Here is a 20318-nt window from a genome sequence, read left to right on the forward strand (position 1 = left end):
AAGAAAATATTGGTTTTTTTTTTTTTTTTTGGGTCCACGTTCTTCTCTTGACCAGATTTCTGAGTGATCCTGCCCCTGAAGAGGTAAGCAAGGGAGAGCGAAAGAGAGAGGTGAACACAAGAGAATAAAATACGTCTTATCTCTTTTCTCCTTATCCCCTGAGCGCCTGAGAGTACAGTCTGGGGAAGGCCGTCCGGTGAATGCGAGCTGTTACATAGATGAAAGAAAATGGTGGCAACGAAGGGATTTTCCCTGCCAGCTGATTAGAAGGTCAATTTAGGACCTTCAAAGTGAAGGATTTAAAAGTACGACCTCTTGGGCACCTCTTTTGCACAATGTGGTGTTCACGATGAAGAAAAGGAAGCAAAATGTGAATAAAACGATTGTGGAGAACGATGATAAGCACTTTAGAACGGCATGAAGCTCATTCCATTAACAACTCTTTCTACTGCAGGAATTATGGAAAAATAGAAATATTATCCAGAAAAATGCCCCATCCTTCGTTTTTTCTTGATTCCGAACACTTTGTTTGGCAAAAAAAGAACTTCTTCAATCTTGAGGGAAACCAAAGGGCGATCTCTCCACAGGTTTTCCCCAGAAAACCAGTATCAGAAGCTTGATGGAAGCACAAACAGACCACGCAAAACCACGCCCCTCGTTACATAAAACAAATTCTTTGTGATCAATAATAATTGCATTGTGAACAGAAAGGGAGAAGAATTCCCTCTTAGAGAGTGGCATAGCTGAATTACTTTCCTTTCCTTTCTAGCTATTCAGAGTTCAGAATGGAACGGCTGCTTTGTAGGGTACTAAGGATGGAACCATTCCATACCGAACCTCGAATAATGTTGGGGTGGTGCCACTGCCTCAGCCTCTGTGCTCTTCACGAATCGACCCTTTACTCTCGGCCTCGTTTCGGCGTAGGCCTTGCGGGAAGCATAACGTATCGTCTTGGCGAAATGCCTCCTTTTTCTCTTCTCTCTGTATCTTGACACTCTTGCTTCTCTCTCTGTTGCAGAGATGGCTTCACTTGTGTTCCTCGCGTCACTGCCCTCAGTTGTAACTGTAGTTGCTGTGCTGCTGCAACCAGAGGCCTGAGACATATGGAAACAACTTTGATCATCCCCAAGTGCTTGTTCCCTTCTAATCATGTGAGAAACGGACTAACAAGGTCTTGTTCAGGAAATTACAGATGCAACATGCAAATGTCCTTTTTGCTTAATTTAAATCTGTGGTGATGCTCGTCGATGCTTGTTTCACAGGAAAAATATGCATTAACTGAAGCAAGAACTTCAAATAACATCTGGGTTTTTTTTTTCTGCTCAATTTCTGTTTCTTCAAGAGAAAGAATATGTTATGGTAACAGCAAAACTGTCTCTCTGGCAATTGTTTTGCATTTTCACAACAAATTGGCAGCTTCTTCATGCAACAACAGTATATACAATAACAAAATTAGACCTGGAAAGTGTTTCATTTGAGTTTCTTTTTTTGTTGAAGCAGTAGCGGCAGTGGCCCTGGTAACTCATGATGTTGATCATTTGACTACTGTAACACTATTTCTGATCCCACTGAGGGATCCTAAGAAATATGATGTGATAGGTTTTGGACGGTAACTTGTGAACTCCCTATGAGGCTGACAGCATAGGAATTATCTTTTCTTTTACCCGAATAGATCGAAGGTAGCAATCCCAAGGTGAGAGACGTACCACTATCTGCAGTAAAATTTTACTTGAACAGGATCCTTTTTGTAAGTTGCACAGCCGTAAGACCTAAAAAGTTTTACAGAGTATTTACTAAAGGGCGACCACCTTTCTCTCCCAAAGAAGAACAAGAAAAGCACCATCTTGATCTGAAAGCACACCGGGGAAATCCTACTCTCATGTTTTTAATTTTAGACCTCTTAACTGAAAAAAAGAAGAGATGAAAACAAAATCAAGTTTTTCACCAGAATAAAAAGCCTCTTGACTTGAGAGGTTACATCAGCAGCAGACGCTTGCCATAAAACAACTTCCAGTACGAATTTAATCTAAAGTTCTGAGCCGCAATTTTTCCCTCGAGATGAGCATCCAACAGTTTGCACTTGATTTTGTTACTGTGCCTTGGATTACGAAATGTGATCTGTCTGTAGGTGTCCTGCAATTCTCTACAGTGCAGTGATCAGGATCATTAGGGACCTCTAAATTTTCGTCAATCAAGAGAACGATTATTGACTGGTGATGGCAAAAGCATGCCCAAAACTTGAAGAAGCGAAAAAAGGGAAGAAAAGTTACTGCAGTACTGAAAAGACATCTTGACGCTGAGAGAAAAACTCTCCGTGGGAAATGTGGTCATTGCAAACGTACGTACTGACAAATAACCTGAGTTTCAAAATCAATTCGGCCAAAATGCAATTCGGGTCTCTTCTTCTTTGGAAAATCATTGGGTGCTTGAGATATTCTCTTTGGTAGTACACCCATTTAACCAATTATGCTACCGTAGCCCCAATAAAGTCTATCATCTACCATCAAAATTACCATCCTATGCAGTACAAATTAGTACTTCAAGAACAAAACAGCTGGTAAAGTTGAAACCAGAAGGGTTGATGAAAGGTTCGGCTGCTACTATGTGGATTGTCATGGTACCATTTTTATAAGAATTATCCTGTGCATAAGCCAGAATATGGGCGTATAAACAGTAAACCATGATTAGACAAGTTCAGTTGAAAAGCTTTCAATCACTGGCCATATAAGAGGCCCCTAATGGTAAGACCCTTGAACCCACTTGCAGCCGACTCTTACCTCACATTTAAAAAAAAATGTTTTTAGTTTCTGAAGTATTAAACTCGTAACTCTTACTAGATAATTAAAAACTTTTGTGTGACCAATCAATGTATATGCTTGGTTAGGTGAAGACTTGACAAAATATGTTTAAATTGAAGGAGGTTAGTCATTCTTGGCTACTTACCTAACCTGGAAATGAATAGGTATATAAATATAGCTATAAGATATTGATGGGAAAGAGTTGAAGATCAAGCAGAAAACCTCAAGGAAAACACAGTTATAAAACCTCTGTGGGATAAAATCTCATTTCATCTTTTGCCCATCAAGTACTAAGGCTGAAAATTCCAGTAGCCAAATTATGAAAGAGATAACGTAAAGCTGTGCCACTGCACATGCATGTTGGGCCATTTCTAAGTAAGAAACGCGGTGTGCGCCAAGAAAGCATCAATTGTCAATTCATAAATATAGCTCACTCTTATGGATTTTTTTTTTCTTTTTGGGCCTCTTTGGATCAGCAATAAAAGAGAGCCGCAAACAGAAAGTATCAAATAACTCTAGTTATGTGCGTTTAAAACCCAAGGCTTTATATCTCACCAAGCAACATCGCCATAACTGGTCAATAAGGTAACTGAATATGGGACCAAGTAATATTCTAGGCTCATATCTCTCAATCTCTCGGTCTCTCGCTTTCTCTAAGGTGTGTTCCTGCGCACGGACCTCAATGTAAAGTAATGCCCTTTTTATGTGTTCAGTCTTGAAACGCATTAAATAAGTGCAAACGTACCAAAGGATATGTTTGAACTTGGAGGAACAGAATAGAAAGTTACAGAAAGTAAGTAATTGTAGAATATCTTTTGGGTTTGTTTGGCATGAGTGTTCAGGGATCTGTCCCAAATTTTGGAGCATATTCATGAGACACTAGTTCCATCTTTTCATGAATCTGTTCCATATTTGAAGTAAATTCATCAATCATGAGACTCTCTCATAGTGTCCTTGATGCCAAACGACCTTCTCTCCTCAGGAGGGACCTTATTCTGGACCTGTTTTTTTTTTTTTTTCTAGAGAGGGACATCACTTTAGGGGGCCCATAACACCAACTTGATTATCTGAAATTTACTCCAAGTTTAAAAAGAAAAAGTTCCTTTTTCCAGCTTACCCAAAAAAATTACCCTCTTTGGAAAAAGAACCTCAAAACAAAGGAAGTAGGAAAATGGAATACAATCTTCGCAGTCCAATTTCCAAGAATTATTTCCACCGTTCTTTAATATGACAGACACAGATAAAAGATTCACTGGGCAAAAGAGGAAGCCTTTTTTATAATGAAAGAGTTATCTGCCCTTAATCTCAAAGGAGACCTACCAACGTTCTCTCGACAATTTAACCGGCCTTCAGAAACCGGCTTTCCTAAATTCCAACTTCCTTATTTCTCAAGAAGCACCTTTCCGCTCATTATAGTCTTTCTCCTACCAAGGTGAGCAAATTTTAATGATAAGACTTCAATAGCTCCGCCATAGATGGTGACAAGCTGGTCATGGTCTCAGATCTACGAAGACTACATATTATACATATGGAAACAAAATTAAGATCGATTAGAACCAGCCGTTTTGACAGCCCCCCACAGTATAAGGAGCCACGAAACCGACCTAAAGGTGAAACATATCAAGCAATTTTTACCATTTTTCGGTCCTGCAGCATCAAAGCGGGAGTCCAACTCGATCCCCATAACAGAAAACTCAGGAAAGATACCAAAGTTTATGATGACCAAAATTACCGCACAGCGGTGCTAACATAGATTACCTGTCCTTGAAGGGGGAACTCCATGGGCTGCGACGCACAAGAGCTGTCTGTAGTGCAGCAACCTTCTAAAGTCAGCCGGCGCATGAACGAATTGCCCGCGTTGTCCGAACTCCCTCGGCTCGGCGGCAGCAGCAGCTGTTCGGCCGGTTCCACGGCCTGGTCCATGCTGGGCTGCCAAGTGGTGTGGAAGAGCAAACTAGGCGTCTCATCATGTGGGAAGAGCTGGAACTCATGGAATTCCGGCGCCGGCCGGCTCAGATCCGCCGGGTTGTCTTGTTGGTACTGTAGGTTGGGTGCACCGAGGCACATGAAGTCAAGGCCTAGCTGGGTCGGCGAGCCTTGGCCGAGGTCATGGTGGTTAGAATGAGGCGGCAATGGAGGATTCATGTCTCAGCTAAGGGACTCAGCAGCACAGAAGAAGAAGAAGAAATGGAGACAAATCCTCCTCCTCCTCCTCTCTCTCTTTGTCAAGGGGAGCCGGGGAGGTGCAGTGGGTTGATATTTCGTAGGGAAAAGAAGCCAGCCAATCACAGCCAAGAAATTGATCATGCATGATCTTGGGTAGGTGACGTGGCAGATTCTTTTCCACTTGTAAGAGTGGTAGAAAAAAGGTTCACTTTTCAATTTAGAAAAAGAAGTTAAAAATAATTATAAAAAAAAAAAATTGAAGGGTTCGGAGAATATGGACAAAGAGGGGGCTCCACCACCCACTGCAGACTTTTCTTTCCCCAACGGCTGTTCCCTGCTTTCCCCGTTACGCACCGAAACGGCGACGCCACTTCCCGCCGGCATGATGCCGTGGTCCCCCGCCGTCCGGTACCGGGACCTAAACTTCATGACTACCAACCTTTTTTTATTTTTATTATTATTACAATTATTGTTGTTATTATATTATTATTGTGCAAGGATTTACTAGCCTCACAGACAGGGCCACGTCTGTCCGGCCCCTCTCTATTTTAAATTTTCGTAACATCAACTTTTTATTTTACAAAAGAAAATAAAAGAATTATCAAGTTAAAATATAATAAAAAGACTACAAAAAAACCCGATACCTTAGAGTTCAACTCATTCCACATTCAACAATAATAATAATTAGCAAACCAGCATCATCAAATCTATCATCAAAGCGATAGCCTTGAATCTAACTCATTTAAATTCTAACTTCCAAGGATTTAAAAAAGAACAAGGTTTATAGAAATTTCGTTTGATCATGCCAACCTCACATCTTCTCTCTTTCGACCTTGACCACCAATGGCGGTCGAGGGTTTTTTTTCTTTTTCCATCTTCCGTGGACCTTTTTTTCTTTTTCTTTCTTCCAAGGACCTACCCATGTCTGCAAACCATCGCCTCCCTCTTATGCGGCGAGCTTCTCTTCTTTCCTATCTCTCTTTCAAGCCCACGGCCATGGCCACCAAGGGTTTCATTTTCCTGGCAAATCCTTGGCCTCTCCCTCCTCTTCCTTTTTTTTTCTTTTTTCTCTTCTCTCTCTCATCACGCGCGGTGAAGGCTGAGGGTTTCCTCTGTTTTTTTTCTTTCTATCTGAAGGGTTTACCGATGATGAACAGCCACTCCGGCACCACAAAGGACCGATGCCATACACGCCGCTTTCCACTTACTCTGCCTCGCAACCTCCATTGTCTCCTTCCCGCCAATGGCCGCGGTGAAGCGGTGCTGCTGATGATGATCATCTACGGCTTCAACCCTCCCGTCTATGCCAAATGAGGCTTCTCTCATTGCTTTGAGCATTTGGTCGCAGTGTATACGTTATTGCTGCCCACTTGTTGCTTCAGTTGCTTCTGAGCTCGTCGAGGAATATGGCAAAGAGATTGCACACAAGATTGATTGATGTTTACTCGAGAGTCTCTAACCCCCTTTAGGAGGATCTAAAACCAGTGGATTTTAGTTAGCCTTATGTGTGGGCAATGAGAGGTATTTCATCGTCCACCTAATGTCTCTTCCCTCCTAGGGTACAAGAATAACTTTGGGTGCCGCTTTTACCATGTTTCAACTTGTATGTTAGGTGGCCTCGAGGTCTAGTGAATTTTAACGACTTGAATTTTAACAAGGACCGCTTCTACCATGTTTCAACTTGTATGTTAGGTGGCCTCCGTTGTTCGCAGCACAAAAGGCTCCTCGAGGTCTAGTGAATTTTAACATCCTTGCTCACATGCACAAAGGGAGGGGGAGGGCCACCTAGGTCATGGCCCCAAGCCAATTGAAAAGAAAAAAATTACATTAAAAAAATTAAAAAATTTTAGTTGTCTCATGTATTGTTTGGATTCAAATTCAGGTTGGCTCTACCCGAATCCAAATATTAGACTGTTCACCCTGCCCTTAAAAAAAAATCCTATTTCCACCCCTCTTGCTTATCTGAAATTTGCACAGGAACAATCGACTGCTTGCCAAAACCACAAACCTTAGAACAGATCTGATCATGTATATGAGATATGAGGCTGTCAAACTTGGATATATTTAATATGTTAAAACCTTGGATCTTAATCTCTTAGATCATTGATTTCTCTTAGATCATTGATTTCTAACAAGAATTTGAAATCTTATGTTTGAAAGATGCAAAGATGGATTTGAAGTCAGACCCTTCCGGAATTCCTGAACTTGAAGCAACAACGGTGATTTGAATTTACAGTTATCAAGTCCACCGCAGTCAGAACCATAATGGAGTTAAGGTAAGGCGACCGATGATTCATGCTTTAGCTATTTTATACTTTTGTTATTTAGTAAACGATCAGTTATCATCTTCTTTCCAATGAACTGATCCTCACATTCATCATTTATTTTATATTCTTACTTTGTATCAATCCCACATCTTCCCTTAATTTTTTCACAGGTCTCCAAGCAATTCTGAACTCAAGTTACCAAGAGAAACTTCTGCTTTTTCACGGTATCTCCCTCATTTTTAAATTTTTTCACGCGGAGTATTAAATATTTCTGCATTTGGACACAATTCTTATTCGATCTTAAAATGAGTACGATGTGATTTGTTTATCTTTATCATCATGAGTGCAACCTTTAGCGACAAATCTGCGGCTGATAATCCACGAACACCAACGTGCTTGTGCAAAGGAGTTCCTGTTAGATAAGATGCAAAGTTTGAGTATCTTTGAACCAATGCCGTGTCTCCATTAGAGCTTCTAAGCTTAGGATCGTCCGCCATCCGCTTTCTGGATTATAAATCTTTAAAGTTCAAAATCTAACCAATATTTCGTTTCCTTGTCAACGATGGTGAACAGACTTTATGCTAGCATTTTAGCAGATTATGCCAAGAATTCATAACTTTTAGCTGCCATCACCTTCGATCCACATGCTTCCATTGCCCCGCCACCGGAGAGCCAGGGGCGGAGGCAGGTGTGGGCAATGACCCACACAGATTCATAAAAAATACATATTTTTATATAAACACTTGAAGACATTAAATCTTTTCATTTATATGTTGATGCTTTTTAAAAATTTAAACTTTATTATTAGTATTCCTTGACCAAAAATTTCTTATTCCGCCCCTGAACAGATCCTCAAAGTTGAAGATATGGGACTGAGATTTAAGTTTTCACCTTGCTATCCTGTTTTCTAAAACGATTTTTTTTTTTTTTTGGGTAAAGAAAACTTTAAGTATGTGGAACTAGCTTATGTTTGGGCAAATATTTTTGAATTTTATGACAAGATATTTTACTTTTAGCTTTTGCTGTATGTTTTTTCTTTTTCATCCACAATCAGTTGATGAAAGAAAAGTAAGATTCCAAATGGCTGTACAATTTTCTCTGATGCCAAAGCGATAAAGAGGAACAGTGGGGGTAGGTTTCATTTTCACCTTAGGATGTGTCTCCTAGTAGTACTTTTTTGTCTGTCATTAAATAGTTCCAAATATAAAACAACCACCGTTGCATTATGAGTTCCCTGTAGAGTCTGTACGAATTTCTGGTTTTTGGTGTTAGATTCTAGTGGAGTATTAACTGGAAGCTTCCAGTTCTGCCATGGTGAATTATGCACCATTGTCAAGGCAGTATATATCATTTTGCAGAATGTATATGGTGGAGCCAGAAATTTTTGTATACTTTAAAAATTTTAAAGGGCACCATTATATGAATAACAAAAATTGTCATGAAGTTTCAATATGAAAATAATCGCGGCATGTGTGGGCAATTGCTCACACCTACTCCTCCCTTGTCGTCTGAGAGGGTTGAAAACAATGTGGTTGCTTTTGTTCTGCATTAAATACTTTGGAATTTAATTCTTCATGTATGACCGGTGCACGATTTAGCGTCGAAGCAATAGCAAAAATATTTCTGGTGAAACATCATAATTTCACAATTCCTGAGGGATGGTTCCCTGATAGATAGAGGGATAGTCAGTTTGATTCATTCACATGTTGATCTTAAGTGTCTGAACTGTATATTATACAAGGAGACATTACTTTTCGCTAATCTTACTAGAAGGGTAATTAATCTCAAATCGGTCTATTTTCAGCATCGTATGCATAGCAATTAGTCATGCTTAGCAGCTTCCTTTAACAACAAGAATATTGTTTATGTTTGAAGCCATACCAAAATTGCCTTTTTGTTTTTTTTATTTTTTTTATTTTATAGGAATGTGATCTTTCATGGTAAAAAATCTAAATGTATGACATTAGTTTGAAATATGAAAGTTGGTCACCGGTTTGAATGTGTTTGAACATGACTTTTGTGCTAAAGTTCAGAACTTCTGAAAGTCTTTGAAGTTATGAGCATTGTCTGCACATTCAAGTTAGGTGGTCCAAGTTCTCATTTGTAGGTAAAATGAGGTGTGCATGTGTGTGGCTGGAATTAAAAAGAGAAAAAGCGTTAAGTTGCACGAGGTCTATGCAATTATTTTGTACTTGATTTGAAGTAGTGCTCTTGTATTATCAATTCCGGGTTTTCGATCATGAGGATCACATCTGCAAAGTTGGAGATTAAAGAAAAAGAAAGAAAGAAAAGAAACAACTGTTTTTGCAGATTGAATTTGAAGGACAATGAAGGTTCCAGATTCATGGTTTTTTTTTTATTTGCATTTTCTTAGAACTATGAATCTGTCTAATAACTTCTCCTTGATCTGCAATCGCAATCTTTTGCTGCTAGCATTTACAAGGAGGACTTTCTTATGAGTGTTGCCTTGGAGAGTTCTCGAAGGTGTCGAGAATGACGATATCAGGCAACGTCCAAGGGCGGACACTGTGCAGTCTCAGCTTTTTACGTCTATATTGTAAAACACCGATTTGGACGGACCTACCTGGAATTGGAATTTACCCCTTCATACACACAATTTTTTTTTTTCATACTAGTGCTCCTTAAAAAATTAAAATTTTATAACTAGTGTTCTTTAGATAGAATTTTCTGTCTCCACACCACCTGCGTATACTTCAAGCTATCCACCCATGGGAAATATTTTGTTGTTTATAAATTTTATTTCCACATACATAGCGCTTGTAATAAACTCAGCTCCAGCTTTGTTTGTTTTGTTTGTTTTTTTTTGGGTAAGCCAGATCAAACTTTGTCCTGATACGATCCGACTAACTGACATTGAAAGCATCCAAGAGGCATAATGAAGCTGGTTGCGCTGACAAACACTTAAAAAACCCATTCATAATTTAATTTTCATGAGCGCTATGCTTCTGTGTTTTATAAGATGTGTGCAGCACTAACTGCCGGACCTCGCCCTTGACTTTAGGGACAAAAAAACAGAGAGGAGTTGAAGTTTTGGCTCTTTTTCAGGCCGTGGGACTTAATCATCTCTCCCTCGCCACTCTAGCATATATTACTTTACTCAAATTGATGAGCATTAATTATATTCGAAAACCTGATGCTTTCTATTTATAGGGTTCTTCTTCAAAGTTGTAATATAAATAAAAAAACATATTTTTACTCAAAACTTAACGCTTCCAACATTGATATGCTAATGGTGGCTGTCATTCGAAATGAAAAACAACATAAAATTGTGCACCATCTGCCGATGAGATGAGTTGCTTGTCAATGGATCATATTCAAATCAAATTTATATTTTATCGTATCCAATTTATCAAACGTCCACGTATTCATATTTGAATTCAAATATGACTTTTATTTTTACAGCCATATTTATCGAATTTGATTCTGAAATTCTAACTGAATATGATTTTTAATTTTACAGTCAAATTCATCTTTAAATCAGAAATGTTCGAATATGACTTTTAAATGCAGAACTGAATCCAAGCAACAATATGACATGTTAAAAACCGACTTTCATTGAATGAAGGACATTTACTTGAAGCTGGATCTAAATTTGAATCTAAATCCAAATCCAAGTCTGAATCGGACTGGGTGTCATTTCTTAAATCCAAATCAGGCCCTATTTCTTAATTGCATGTTATCATTATTATTATTACATCCAATTTCTTTTGAAGCATTTCGTTTTGATATTCAATCTGAATCCGATCCAATGTCATCCCAGACTTTTAACTCAATATAAAGTCAAACGCTCTGCCTTCTATCTTCCTAACAGGTGTTATCTTTGTGGCAGCTGTGAGGAATGAATTGAGTATCATTCATTTGCTCAATGCTTGGTGGCCAAAACTGTTTGGCGCTTCTTGGGTGTTAAAATTTCATATACATGTTCAACAGCGGAGCTCCCTCCAAGGAGCAGTTTAGTGGTGGTGGACAAAAAAAAAAAAGATTGAAGTGGATCGACGTGGGGTGGCGACTTTGCTTCCATGTAGTGTTGCATAATACACGGAAATTGCGGAATGTCTTCGCCCATGAAGAGGATTCACGAACTCACCTACCATTGCAGTTCCTCGTTTGGAAAGATTTTCAGAATGCTATTATAAATGCTGACTGCAGTAAGAAGATGGGACCTTCAATTTCAGTCTGGTTGAAAACACATGCATAAGACCTGACCCCTGGCCTTCGTTCTCTTCTGGTTCTGCTATTCTCCAAACTGCTTGCAGCTGGGTTAATGATCATCAGAAAAATTGTATATGTTTTGAAGCTTAAAGACTGCCCAACTGCATTTTTTGGTGTTAGACTTTATGAAAAACAGTTCAGTTGGAATGCATATCAACTTCTCCATCATCCTCGCCAGTAATTCGAAGTTTTGTGGTCAGCGTGTGGTGGTGGTTGCAGGCCCCTGCAGCTGGAAGAAGGAAATTCATGTAGTGATCAGAAATGCTAACAGAGGTGCTCAGCTTTGTTTTTGGTAGGAACTCACATGAGAGATTTTTGTCCTTTTTGTATGTCAACCTCCCTGCATCATCTTTTACTCTCTCATGTATTGTGTTCATTCCTTCTTTTGGTAGTAAAAGGTTAGGAATGCCTATCCTCCCTGCGAATTTGCATCGGAAAATCTTCTGCAGTTGTCTTCACGCAATTTGAATATGAATCGCCCTGATCAGAACTTGCCAATAATAATAACAGTGAAAAGAACCAACAAGTAGATCTTCATGTGGAATGGCTTTCGAGGTGTCGAATGCCTCTCCACCAGTTAAGCCCTTAACGGCTACATCGGTTTATAAGGACCCCTGTTTGATGGAACAATAAAGTGTGTTTGGTCTCACAAGATAAAGATGGCAATGTCCAAGTCTTTGGGACATTCATGGCTTCTTGCAGAAAAAGTTGCAGAAGAGCAGGACCACCCTCGATGTGGATCCGCCCTAAATTCCAAGCCACAGGACCACACTGAATTTGGCCCTTTCGGCGTGGCCACTTGATTGAGAGTAAGGGTCCACTAGCTAGGGCTGTGTAACTCGAACTCGACTCGACCCGTTTATCAAATGAGTTCAGGTCCCGAGCTCCTCTCCTTTAGGATTGAGTAAGATGAATTAAAATCTATATATAGTATCTTTCAAAATATTAACATAAAAATCATTTTGGTGTATTGGACTATTGGGTGTATTCTTTATTTTCATTTTAAACTAAAAATCTTCTTCTTTTTTTTTTTTTTTTGGTTTTAATGCATGGCTCAGCCAAGCTCAAGCTTACATGAGCTGAGCTCGAGCCACGGAACTCGAATTTGAGCTCAGGTTGAACATGGGTTGAGTACACCTTGCTAAGTGAGTTGGTTTAAAGTGTCCAAATTGCAGGAGATCCATACTTATATATATATATATATATATTCTGGCTTTGGTGCCACCCGATTAAGATAGCTTAGAAGGACCATATGCTTCATGCTTTTGCCTCCCAAAAAAAGGCAAGGAACAAAATTACAAGTTACGATATAGATTCCCTTGGAATGCCCTACTGACTGGCTTTTGGATCGACAATGTCACATAACTTAGGTCTGTAGATTACGGGCATCTCCTTTCTCTACCTCGAAGTTTTGACTGATTAGTTCATTTCTATCACAAGTGACAAAGGAATCAAACAGCTACTCCATTAAGGCCACTCGTTTTAAAAGGCGTGCACCAATATTCCGAAGGCGAAACCCTTTTTCTCTTTCTTGGAGCGGATATTTTATTCACTTGGGCACCCGTACCGGATATTCCCTGTATACAAGCCAAACATTTTAGCAAATACAAATTATCGGCAATTTATGAAAAAAATCCTCAAGGAGTTGATTATTGAAAGAAAACATTAATTTTTGATATAAAATAACAAAAATAGACAAAAGTATCTTGGGTCGCTTAAGAGGGGAGTGGTTCTCTATGAAGAATGCCTTTTATCATTTTATATGAGAGTGAATCGTTTGTTCCTTTCCTTTGATAACGTTTAAAAGTCATCTTTTTATAATTTTCTTTTGCTTTTGAAAGTTTTCTTTCTTAGATTTCGTTTGGTGTTCCTCGTCCTGGTCATAATGTTTACATATACTTTGTATTATTCAAAATTTTTGTTCAACTTGCACCATCTGAGAGGCGATTCATGCCAATACGCAAGGAAGGTTGTGGTGATCAAATAGATATCGCCCTACATGTTGGGTTCTTTGACTTATTGGTATGATGGCATACGGTCCCATGAATGTGGCTCCAAAATTGGGGCAGGTTCGTATTCCATGAACAACTCCAAAGTTTTTGGGACAGTTCATTGAACGGAACGTTACTGGTTCACCCTTGGGAAAGTCTTGTTTATGCCTTTTCTCAAGATATTATATGATCTCTTAGAATTGCCAATCTTTTCTTGAGCTCTTGATGATGGGCTCATTTGGTCGAGTTGCACCTTCTTTTCCAAATTACATTTGTCTTGCGTTGTTTTTTCGTTTAAAACTGGTTGAGCTTTTAACTTCAGTTAAACAGAAACTTGCGCCTGAAAGTGATCAGTAGAAACTATGGGCAAAGAGAAAAAAGAATCCAAGATAATTCCTATTGCCAAATGGTGGTACAGATCCGCAGTCGTGCTCGCAATTGGAGGCCAAGAAGAAGGGAAACAATGGCGGGCGAGGTGGGGAGGGAGGAGATGAAGGGGAGGAGGTATGGGATAGTGGGGGTGGGGATGATGGGGAGGGAGCACATGCTCAACATCGCTCATTTGGACGGCGCTTGCGTGACCTGTGTTGCCGACGTCCACCTTCCTTCTCAAGAAGCCGCCCTTCAATTGGCAGCTCAGTTCAACTGGCCCTTGAAGGTACACAAGAAAACCCTGAAGGGTCTGTGCCAAATAAAAGGCGGAAAAGGAGAAATGGGGGAAGACTCCCCCATGAACTTGTTTGGACGCAAAAGGCCTACTGTGGCCAACCAATCTCCTCTCCCTTCCTTTTTCTAAATAATCTCATATTTATGTACATTAATGATTCAAATATTAGGAACCTCATCTATGAATTGGGTGAAGTTCTCAATCATCAACTGCAAATCTCCTTTCTTTTGATATTGTCCATTTTGAATTAAATTCTCGCCGACACCTCTATCTTTGTCTCTTTTGATTTTTAGAGTTTTGCTGACTTTGATCTTGGCCATGCGTAAGAATACTGTTGATGGAGATTCGGTGTGGTGAGGGGTTTGACTGGGGGTTCGTTGCTGCAGGTTTTTTCAGGGCACCAGGCGCTGTTGGACAGTGGGCTGTGCGATATCGTGGTCGTGTCGACCCCAAACATGACCCATTTCGAGATCCTCATGGACATCATCAATCATCCGATTCCCCACCACGTGCTCGTCGAGAAGCCTCTTTGCACCAGCGTGGAAGACTGCAAAAGGGTTCTCTCTGTCTCTCTCCCTCTCTTTCTCTCTGACATGGCCTCCATTATCCATCTGCCAGACTGCCTGTAGTTTGCTTCCACGAGTAAAGTAATGCGTGTGGGAAACTCACCGCGTTTTTTGAATGGTGATGACGGACCTTATTTCTTCAGCTAAAAGATAGCTGATTCGATATTACCCATAGTTGGTGATGGTCGGTTGGTGCTATTGCTACAGTGCGGATATTCTATCAGCCGAGTTGGTGATGCTCCTAAATTTGCGTCCGTTGTGCGAATTCAGTTGGCGATATAATGCATCATTAGATCTCTTGATTGACATTACAGATTTGATCATCCACTAAGCAGTGAACGTCCATTGCGAGAACCCAAACTTAAGTGTGTTTGCTGGAAGTTAATTGTTGATTCAATATAATGGCGAGAACCCAAACTTAAGTGTGTTTGCTGGAAGTTAATTGTTGATTCAATATAATGGTTGAATTTCTTAGATGATATGAATCTCGTTCTGATAATTTCTGGAGCTACCATTTTGCTCTACTTGGGTTGGGAGTGGCCTAGCATAGGGCCTTGGCGGTAGCTGTTGTCATAGCTCTGGGCCTCTGGCGGTCACCTTGAATCTTAGAGGTGTCACAGTCTCCTGCAAAACCCTGAGACTTAGTGTTCTAAGTCTGCGTCAAAATAAAATCTGTCTGAATTGGCCAGTTAAATTCAAATCTTTTTTATTTGATACGTCGTTCCATTCGATCGAGAAATGTGTCATATTTGTCGGACTGTTATTAGTTTTCATATTTTCAAAAAATTTCGTATTTTTTTAATCTGAGTTTGATAGCGTTTACAGAAGATTTTTGTTTTTCCCCGACTTTATTCTGCCAATTCTCTGAATAGTTTTTAGTGACATATTCTATCCATAAGCTGATCTTAACAACATTGGGCCCTAATCCGGTTTAGTGGGTATTGAAGATCAAAATATAAACTGCATCCCCTTCCCCAATTTATAAACTGCATCCCCTTCCCCAATTTAACCTATTACTTGGCGATTTAATTCGTTCTCCCTAGCAATAAGACAAAAGCCTTGTGTCCACTCTCTCTTCTTGGTACCAAAATAGCCAAGCTTTTCAGAAGATTGACATCAAACCCTGATGTTTCGGAGAATGAGATAATGTCTGGCAAAATCACTACTCAGGAAATTTCTGGTTTAAAGTACTAAGGCGCTAGTTATCCGATTATCTGTGAAACTCAAAATCTTCCTATTTCACAATTCCTGATCTTCACTTCTTCGCCTGCTTCCTATATTCCTCCCAAGGTGATTTTGTTAAGAATCTGGAAAAGGTTTACCCGTGCAAAATTTATCCTCAAGATTGTTACTCTACGTCCTTAAAAATAAGCATGTTCTTTTAGTAATGTCGTCTTTCTCCCTTGCATATCTTGTAGGTCATTGCAGCTGCTCAGAGGAGACCCGAGATTGTTGTGCAGGTGGGATTGGAGTACAGATACATGCCTCCTGTAGCTAGGTTGTTAAGTATAGTCAAGGATGGCTTAGTTGGACAAGTGAAAATGGTGGCCATTCGCGAACACAGGTTTCCTTTTCTTGTTAAGGTGTGTTCTACTTTGACATGACAAATTGATTATTCATGAAAAGTTTCTGCAAGCTGGTTCTCTGCTCATTAAATTATTACTTTCATTACTAATAGTCTAGATTTTTGCAGGTGAAAGATTGGAATCGCTTCAATGTAAACAGTGGTGGAACTTTGGTGGAGAAGTGCTGCCATTTCTTCGATCTGATGAGGCTGTTTGCTGGATCTAATCCTGTACGGGTGATGGCTTCTGGTGCTATGGATTTTAATCACAAGGACGAGGTTTATGATGGAAGGGTAGGAAACTGTTATTTGGAATTCTTGAGATTGGGTTGTGCACTTGACTGGACAAGAATTATAGATGGAGCCTTAGATGCTTACTGATTCGTAAATTTTTCAGTCAGTGGCTGTTTGATCATGCTATGGATTTATGGAGATCTCCAATAACCTGAATTTTCAGTATTTTACGTTCCGTGTCTTGACCATTAACCATAACTGTTGAAGGCTGTGATAAATGATGTGGTAATGGAATATGTGGTAACTAACAATTACTCTTTCAGTTTTTCTCCTACCCAATCATCACAGTTCACATATAAGGTTTGATAATCTGGGAAAAGAATTAGGCTTGGTGGAACCAACATGATCTCCTCTTCAAGGATGTTTTTTTGGTTGCATCTTGGCAGGCATACAAAGTCGCTTCGGAAACTAGATCAATGGAGGTGCCATTGCACAAGTACTTTTGAGAATACGAATATAAAATATAGTGCATCTGCGCAAGAATGCACCTCTTTATATTGGTAAACAACCATGAAAAATGCACTTGCAACCTCTTAGGTCTACGGTTTTAGTATCGTTCTAAGTGGTCTATATCAAGATCTTTATTGGGTTTGAGTTTTGATGGTATTGGCTAATGAATTGTCCTAAAGTTTGTCAAACCAAATACCTGAGCAATTTTTGCGAAGGATTCGGTGTGTTCATCATGTAACGGAAGTTGTACGTATATATTATTTAATAAGAAGAAAGTCCTCTATCCAAGGTGCAAGTTCATGCAATATTTTGTTTCTTCTTTCATATGCATGTATGATACAAAACTATAGCCGTTTACAAGGATCCTTGATCTCTTCCCTTACAGTTTGTCATTCAAATCAGGTACCTGATATTATTGATAATGCATTTGTGATCATTGAGTTTGAGAATGGATCGAGAGGCATGCTTGACCTCTGCATGTTTGCTGAAGGCAGTAAGAATGAGCAGGAAATATCTGTTGTAGGTGACAAGGGAAAGGTAAACCCAGCTTTGTCAGATTAATCTGTATGATGAATTAATCCAAGCTGCTGCATTATGGTGCATGTCAATTTTTTAATTTTTATCCAATGAAATTCTGTCTTTTTCATTATCAAACATTGTTGAATCTAGTGCCCAGCTTCTATTGGGCACATTCTTCTATTGTCCACTAAGTGTTTGTGAATTCTATGGTGCTGACTGCAAGTGCTTCACATTCCAGCTAACTAAGTTACCAAGGTTTTGTTTCAATACTAGGGTAAGGTTTCCATGTTTCATGACAGAGATGCTGCAAATTTTCATATGCAGGAGTAGAGCAGAATAGCTGATATCCTTTGGGGTAACTGGTTATTCTTTACCTTGGGACCAAATTGTGTACTGGACAGTCAGAATTGTAACTGGTGTACCTGAGGTTATCCATATAGTGGGATCACCCTTTTAGAGTTGTCGTGCAGAAGTGCTAGCATGGGTCAATCCACTTTGACACGCTTTTATAGTTTAGACACTTTTATTTTACCTCTTCTTACTGCCGTATCTATGATTCTATGTTAATGCACTTCTAAATGATACATAAACAAGGTATTTCAGGTCCTTTATAGAAAAGACAGAGAATAGGTATTTGTAATATGTCATATAATATATTGTTTGGGTAGCAAAAAAAACATGGTATTGCATTGCTATAAATAGGGATTATCAAAAAGAATAAGATGTTACGTGGATATTTCCCTTCATCCACAAAGTATTTTGCACCACAAGATGCTTGGTGCTTGAGTTTGTGGCACAATTATCCATAAATATTCCTGAAAACAAAACTGTAAACATTGTAATAATTTCTGAACAGTGTTTAATTTGAACTTCCCAAAGCAAATAGTTATTATAAGGCAATCTCAGATATATTTGCCACCGTTAATCTGGTACCATCTTAAAAGTAATTAGTACCTTTTCATAACTCAAAATGGAAAAGTTTTTATACCTTCTTATCTTGAAATGAGAATTTTTTTTTTCTGTTAATTATATTTGGATTGACTTAAAAATAAATTGCTTGACCGCAAAGGTATGGTCTAATTGGCTATTCTTAAGGAAGAATTGGAAACTTCTTTCTACCGATTATTAGCTTCCAGTTTTGCTCTTTGCTGAGCCCATTCCAGGTACCTCGTCTATCAATTCCTTACGGTTCATATTAGATATATCTTTTCCTAGTACTGGTAGTTGTAGAAATTTTCCTTATTTAAGCAGCTAATCTGCATTCTAGATGATTACAATTCATTTATTGATGGACATAATAAGATTTATGTGGTGGACATCATTCATTCTGAATTCTTCAGCAGTATATAGATGGTACTTTTTTTTCTCTGTTTGGTTCAACTATCGATACAATTGGGCTCATGCGCAACAGAACTTAGCTTTTTGGTTCTACTAGTTTTAAAAATTTCTTAATGTCTCAAAACTCTCTTACTTGTTATCTCTTTTGTTGTTTATTGCCAATTGGAATATTTTTCTTACCAGGGCGAGGCATTTATTCCTGAGAGCATAGTGCATTTTGGCACTAGAACTGCAGGAAGGCTTGGAGTTCAAACAATTGAAGTGAAGAATGAACAGATAAAGTGAGTAAATTTGACCCTTCTCTCTCTCTCTCTCTCTTTCTATGCCTCTGTGCATGTGTACTTATATCTTTATGTTATATATGTTTGTGAATTCAGTGCAACTTCATGGTCTTCAAAGCTCAAACTGTTGCATCATAATAGTTACCAGCATAATCATGCCAAATTCATATTCAGAAACGTTTTTCAGAAATAGAAACAAATGAATACTTGATAATCAAGACAATTCGATCAGCACCACCAAGCAGAACATGAGTTCCATTGTTCCTTTTCGCTGGAGGAACTGAAATTGTAGAGTTCTTTTCTAAAATTCAGTAGCACAATGCCATGTCCGATGGTTGCCTTTGAGATAATCCAACTTGGCTATGAAGTATGAACCTCAGTTTCTGTAATTGGTTTTGGTAGTTCAAATCCTCTTTATCGGTTACCTTTCAGGCACACGCCAACCCCGAACATGAGTTTTATGGCTTAGAGACTTTTAAGAGTTTAGAAAATTCCATTCATCTCAGGTTGGCTTCCGGCCCTGGATATATTGAGGCAAATTCCGCCTGTGGTTATAAATTTAGATATTGGGATGTTGTTGAATTTTAATCTGTAAAACAGGTATGAAGGGCTGCATCATGGATCAAGCTATTTGGAACATCTACATCTATTGGCTGCAATAGAATCACATGGTAGCCGTAACCCAGTACTCAGCCTGGAAGATGGTCTATACTCAGTAGCTACAGGTGTAGCGGGGCAGTTGTCAATAGAAAGAGGCTGCTTTGTTACAATACAAGAAGTCATGGATCTCATCTAACAAGCAGGCATGATAAAGCTTAGAGGTGGAATGGTGATAAGCACTTCTTCTCCATCAACCTTCCGCATCCCACGCGTCGTCCTGCTCCTGATCAAACTGCATTCTTCCTTCTTTTAATAATGGACGTGCCATTCATGTGCTGACAACCATCGTAATTTGTTATAATCGTGATTTGTTGTAGGCAACTCAATCGGATTGCTCTTCTTTATGATAATTTGTAATCTTTTGCAGCCAATGTTCTCATGACGGAGCCACGGAGGTACCATTATGTAAGCAACCTTTAGGTTTGTAAAACCCAACCATTGCAAGTTGAGAAAACAATTTAAATTATTGTGTTTATATCTGGATTTAGTATCGAATATTTCACAAAAAGATAATAAGTTTATGT

The 20318-nt window shown here is 39.1% G+C and overlaps 2 protein-coding genes across 2 annotated transcripts; one reads left to right on the forward strand and one right to left on the reverse strand.

Annotated features, from left to right (window-relative positions):
• Window positions 1-476: 476 nt before the first annotated feature.
• LOC116253144 (transcription factor GHD7-like) lies at window positions 477-5052 on the reverse strand. Its single transcript, XM_031627922.2, has 2 exons — window positions 4557-5052; window positions 477-1094 (listed from the first exon to the last, which is right to left on the reverse strand). The coding sequence occupies exons 1-2, from the start codon at window positions 4941-4943 to the stop codon at window positions 810-812; spliced, it is 672 nt and encodes a 223-aa protein (XP_031483782.1). The 5' UTR covers window positions 4944-5052; the 3' UTR covers window positions 477-809.
• Window positions 5053-13676: 8624 nt separating this feature from the next.
• On the forward strand, window positions 13677-20269 carry LOC116252649 (uncharacterized). The gene is made up of 7 exons (XM_031627060.2): window positions 13677-14113; window positions 14509-14679; window positions 16107-16271; window positions 16382-16546; window positions 17399-17533; window positions 19037-19134; window positions 19735-20269. The coding sequence occupies exons 1-7, from the start codon at window positions 13862-13864 to the stop codon at window positions 19928-19930; spliced, it is 1182 nt and encodes a 393-aa protein (XP_031482920.1). The 5' UTR covers window positions 13677-13861; the 3' UTR covers window positions 19931-20269.
• The last annotated feature ends 49 nt before the right edge of the window (window positions 20270-20318 follow it).

This window comes from Nymphaea colorata, chromosome 4 (genome assembly GCF_008831285.2).
Source record: "Nymphaea colorata isolate Beijing-Zhang1983 chromosome 4, ASM883128v2, whole genome shotgun sequence".
Lineage (NCBI taxonomy): Eukaryota > Viridiplantae > Streptophyta > Magnoliopsida > Nymphaeales > Nymphaeaceae > Nymphaea > Nymphaea colorata.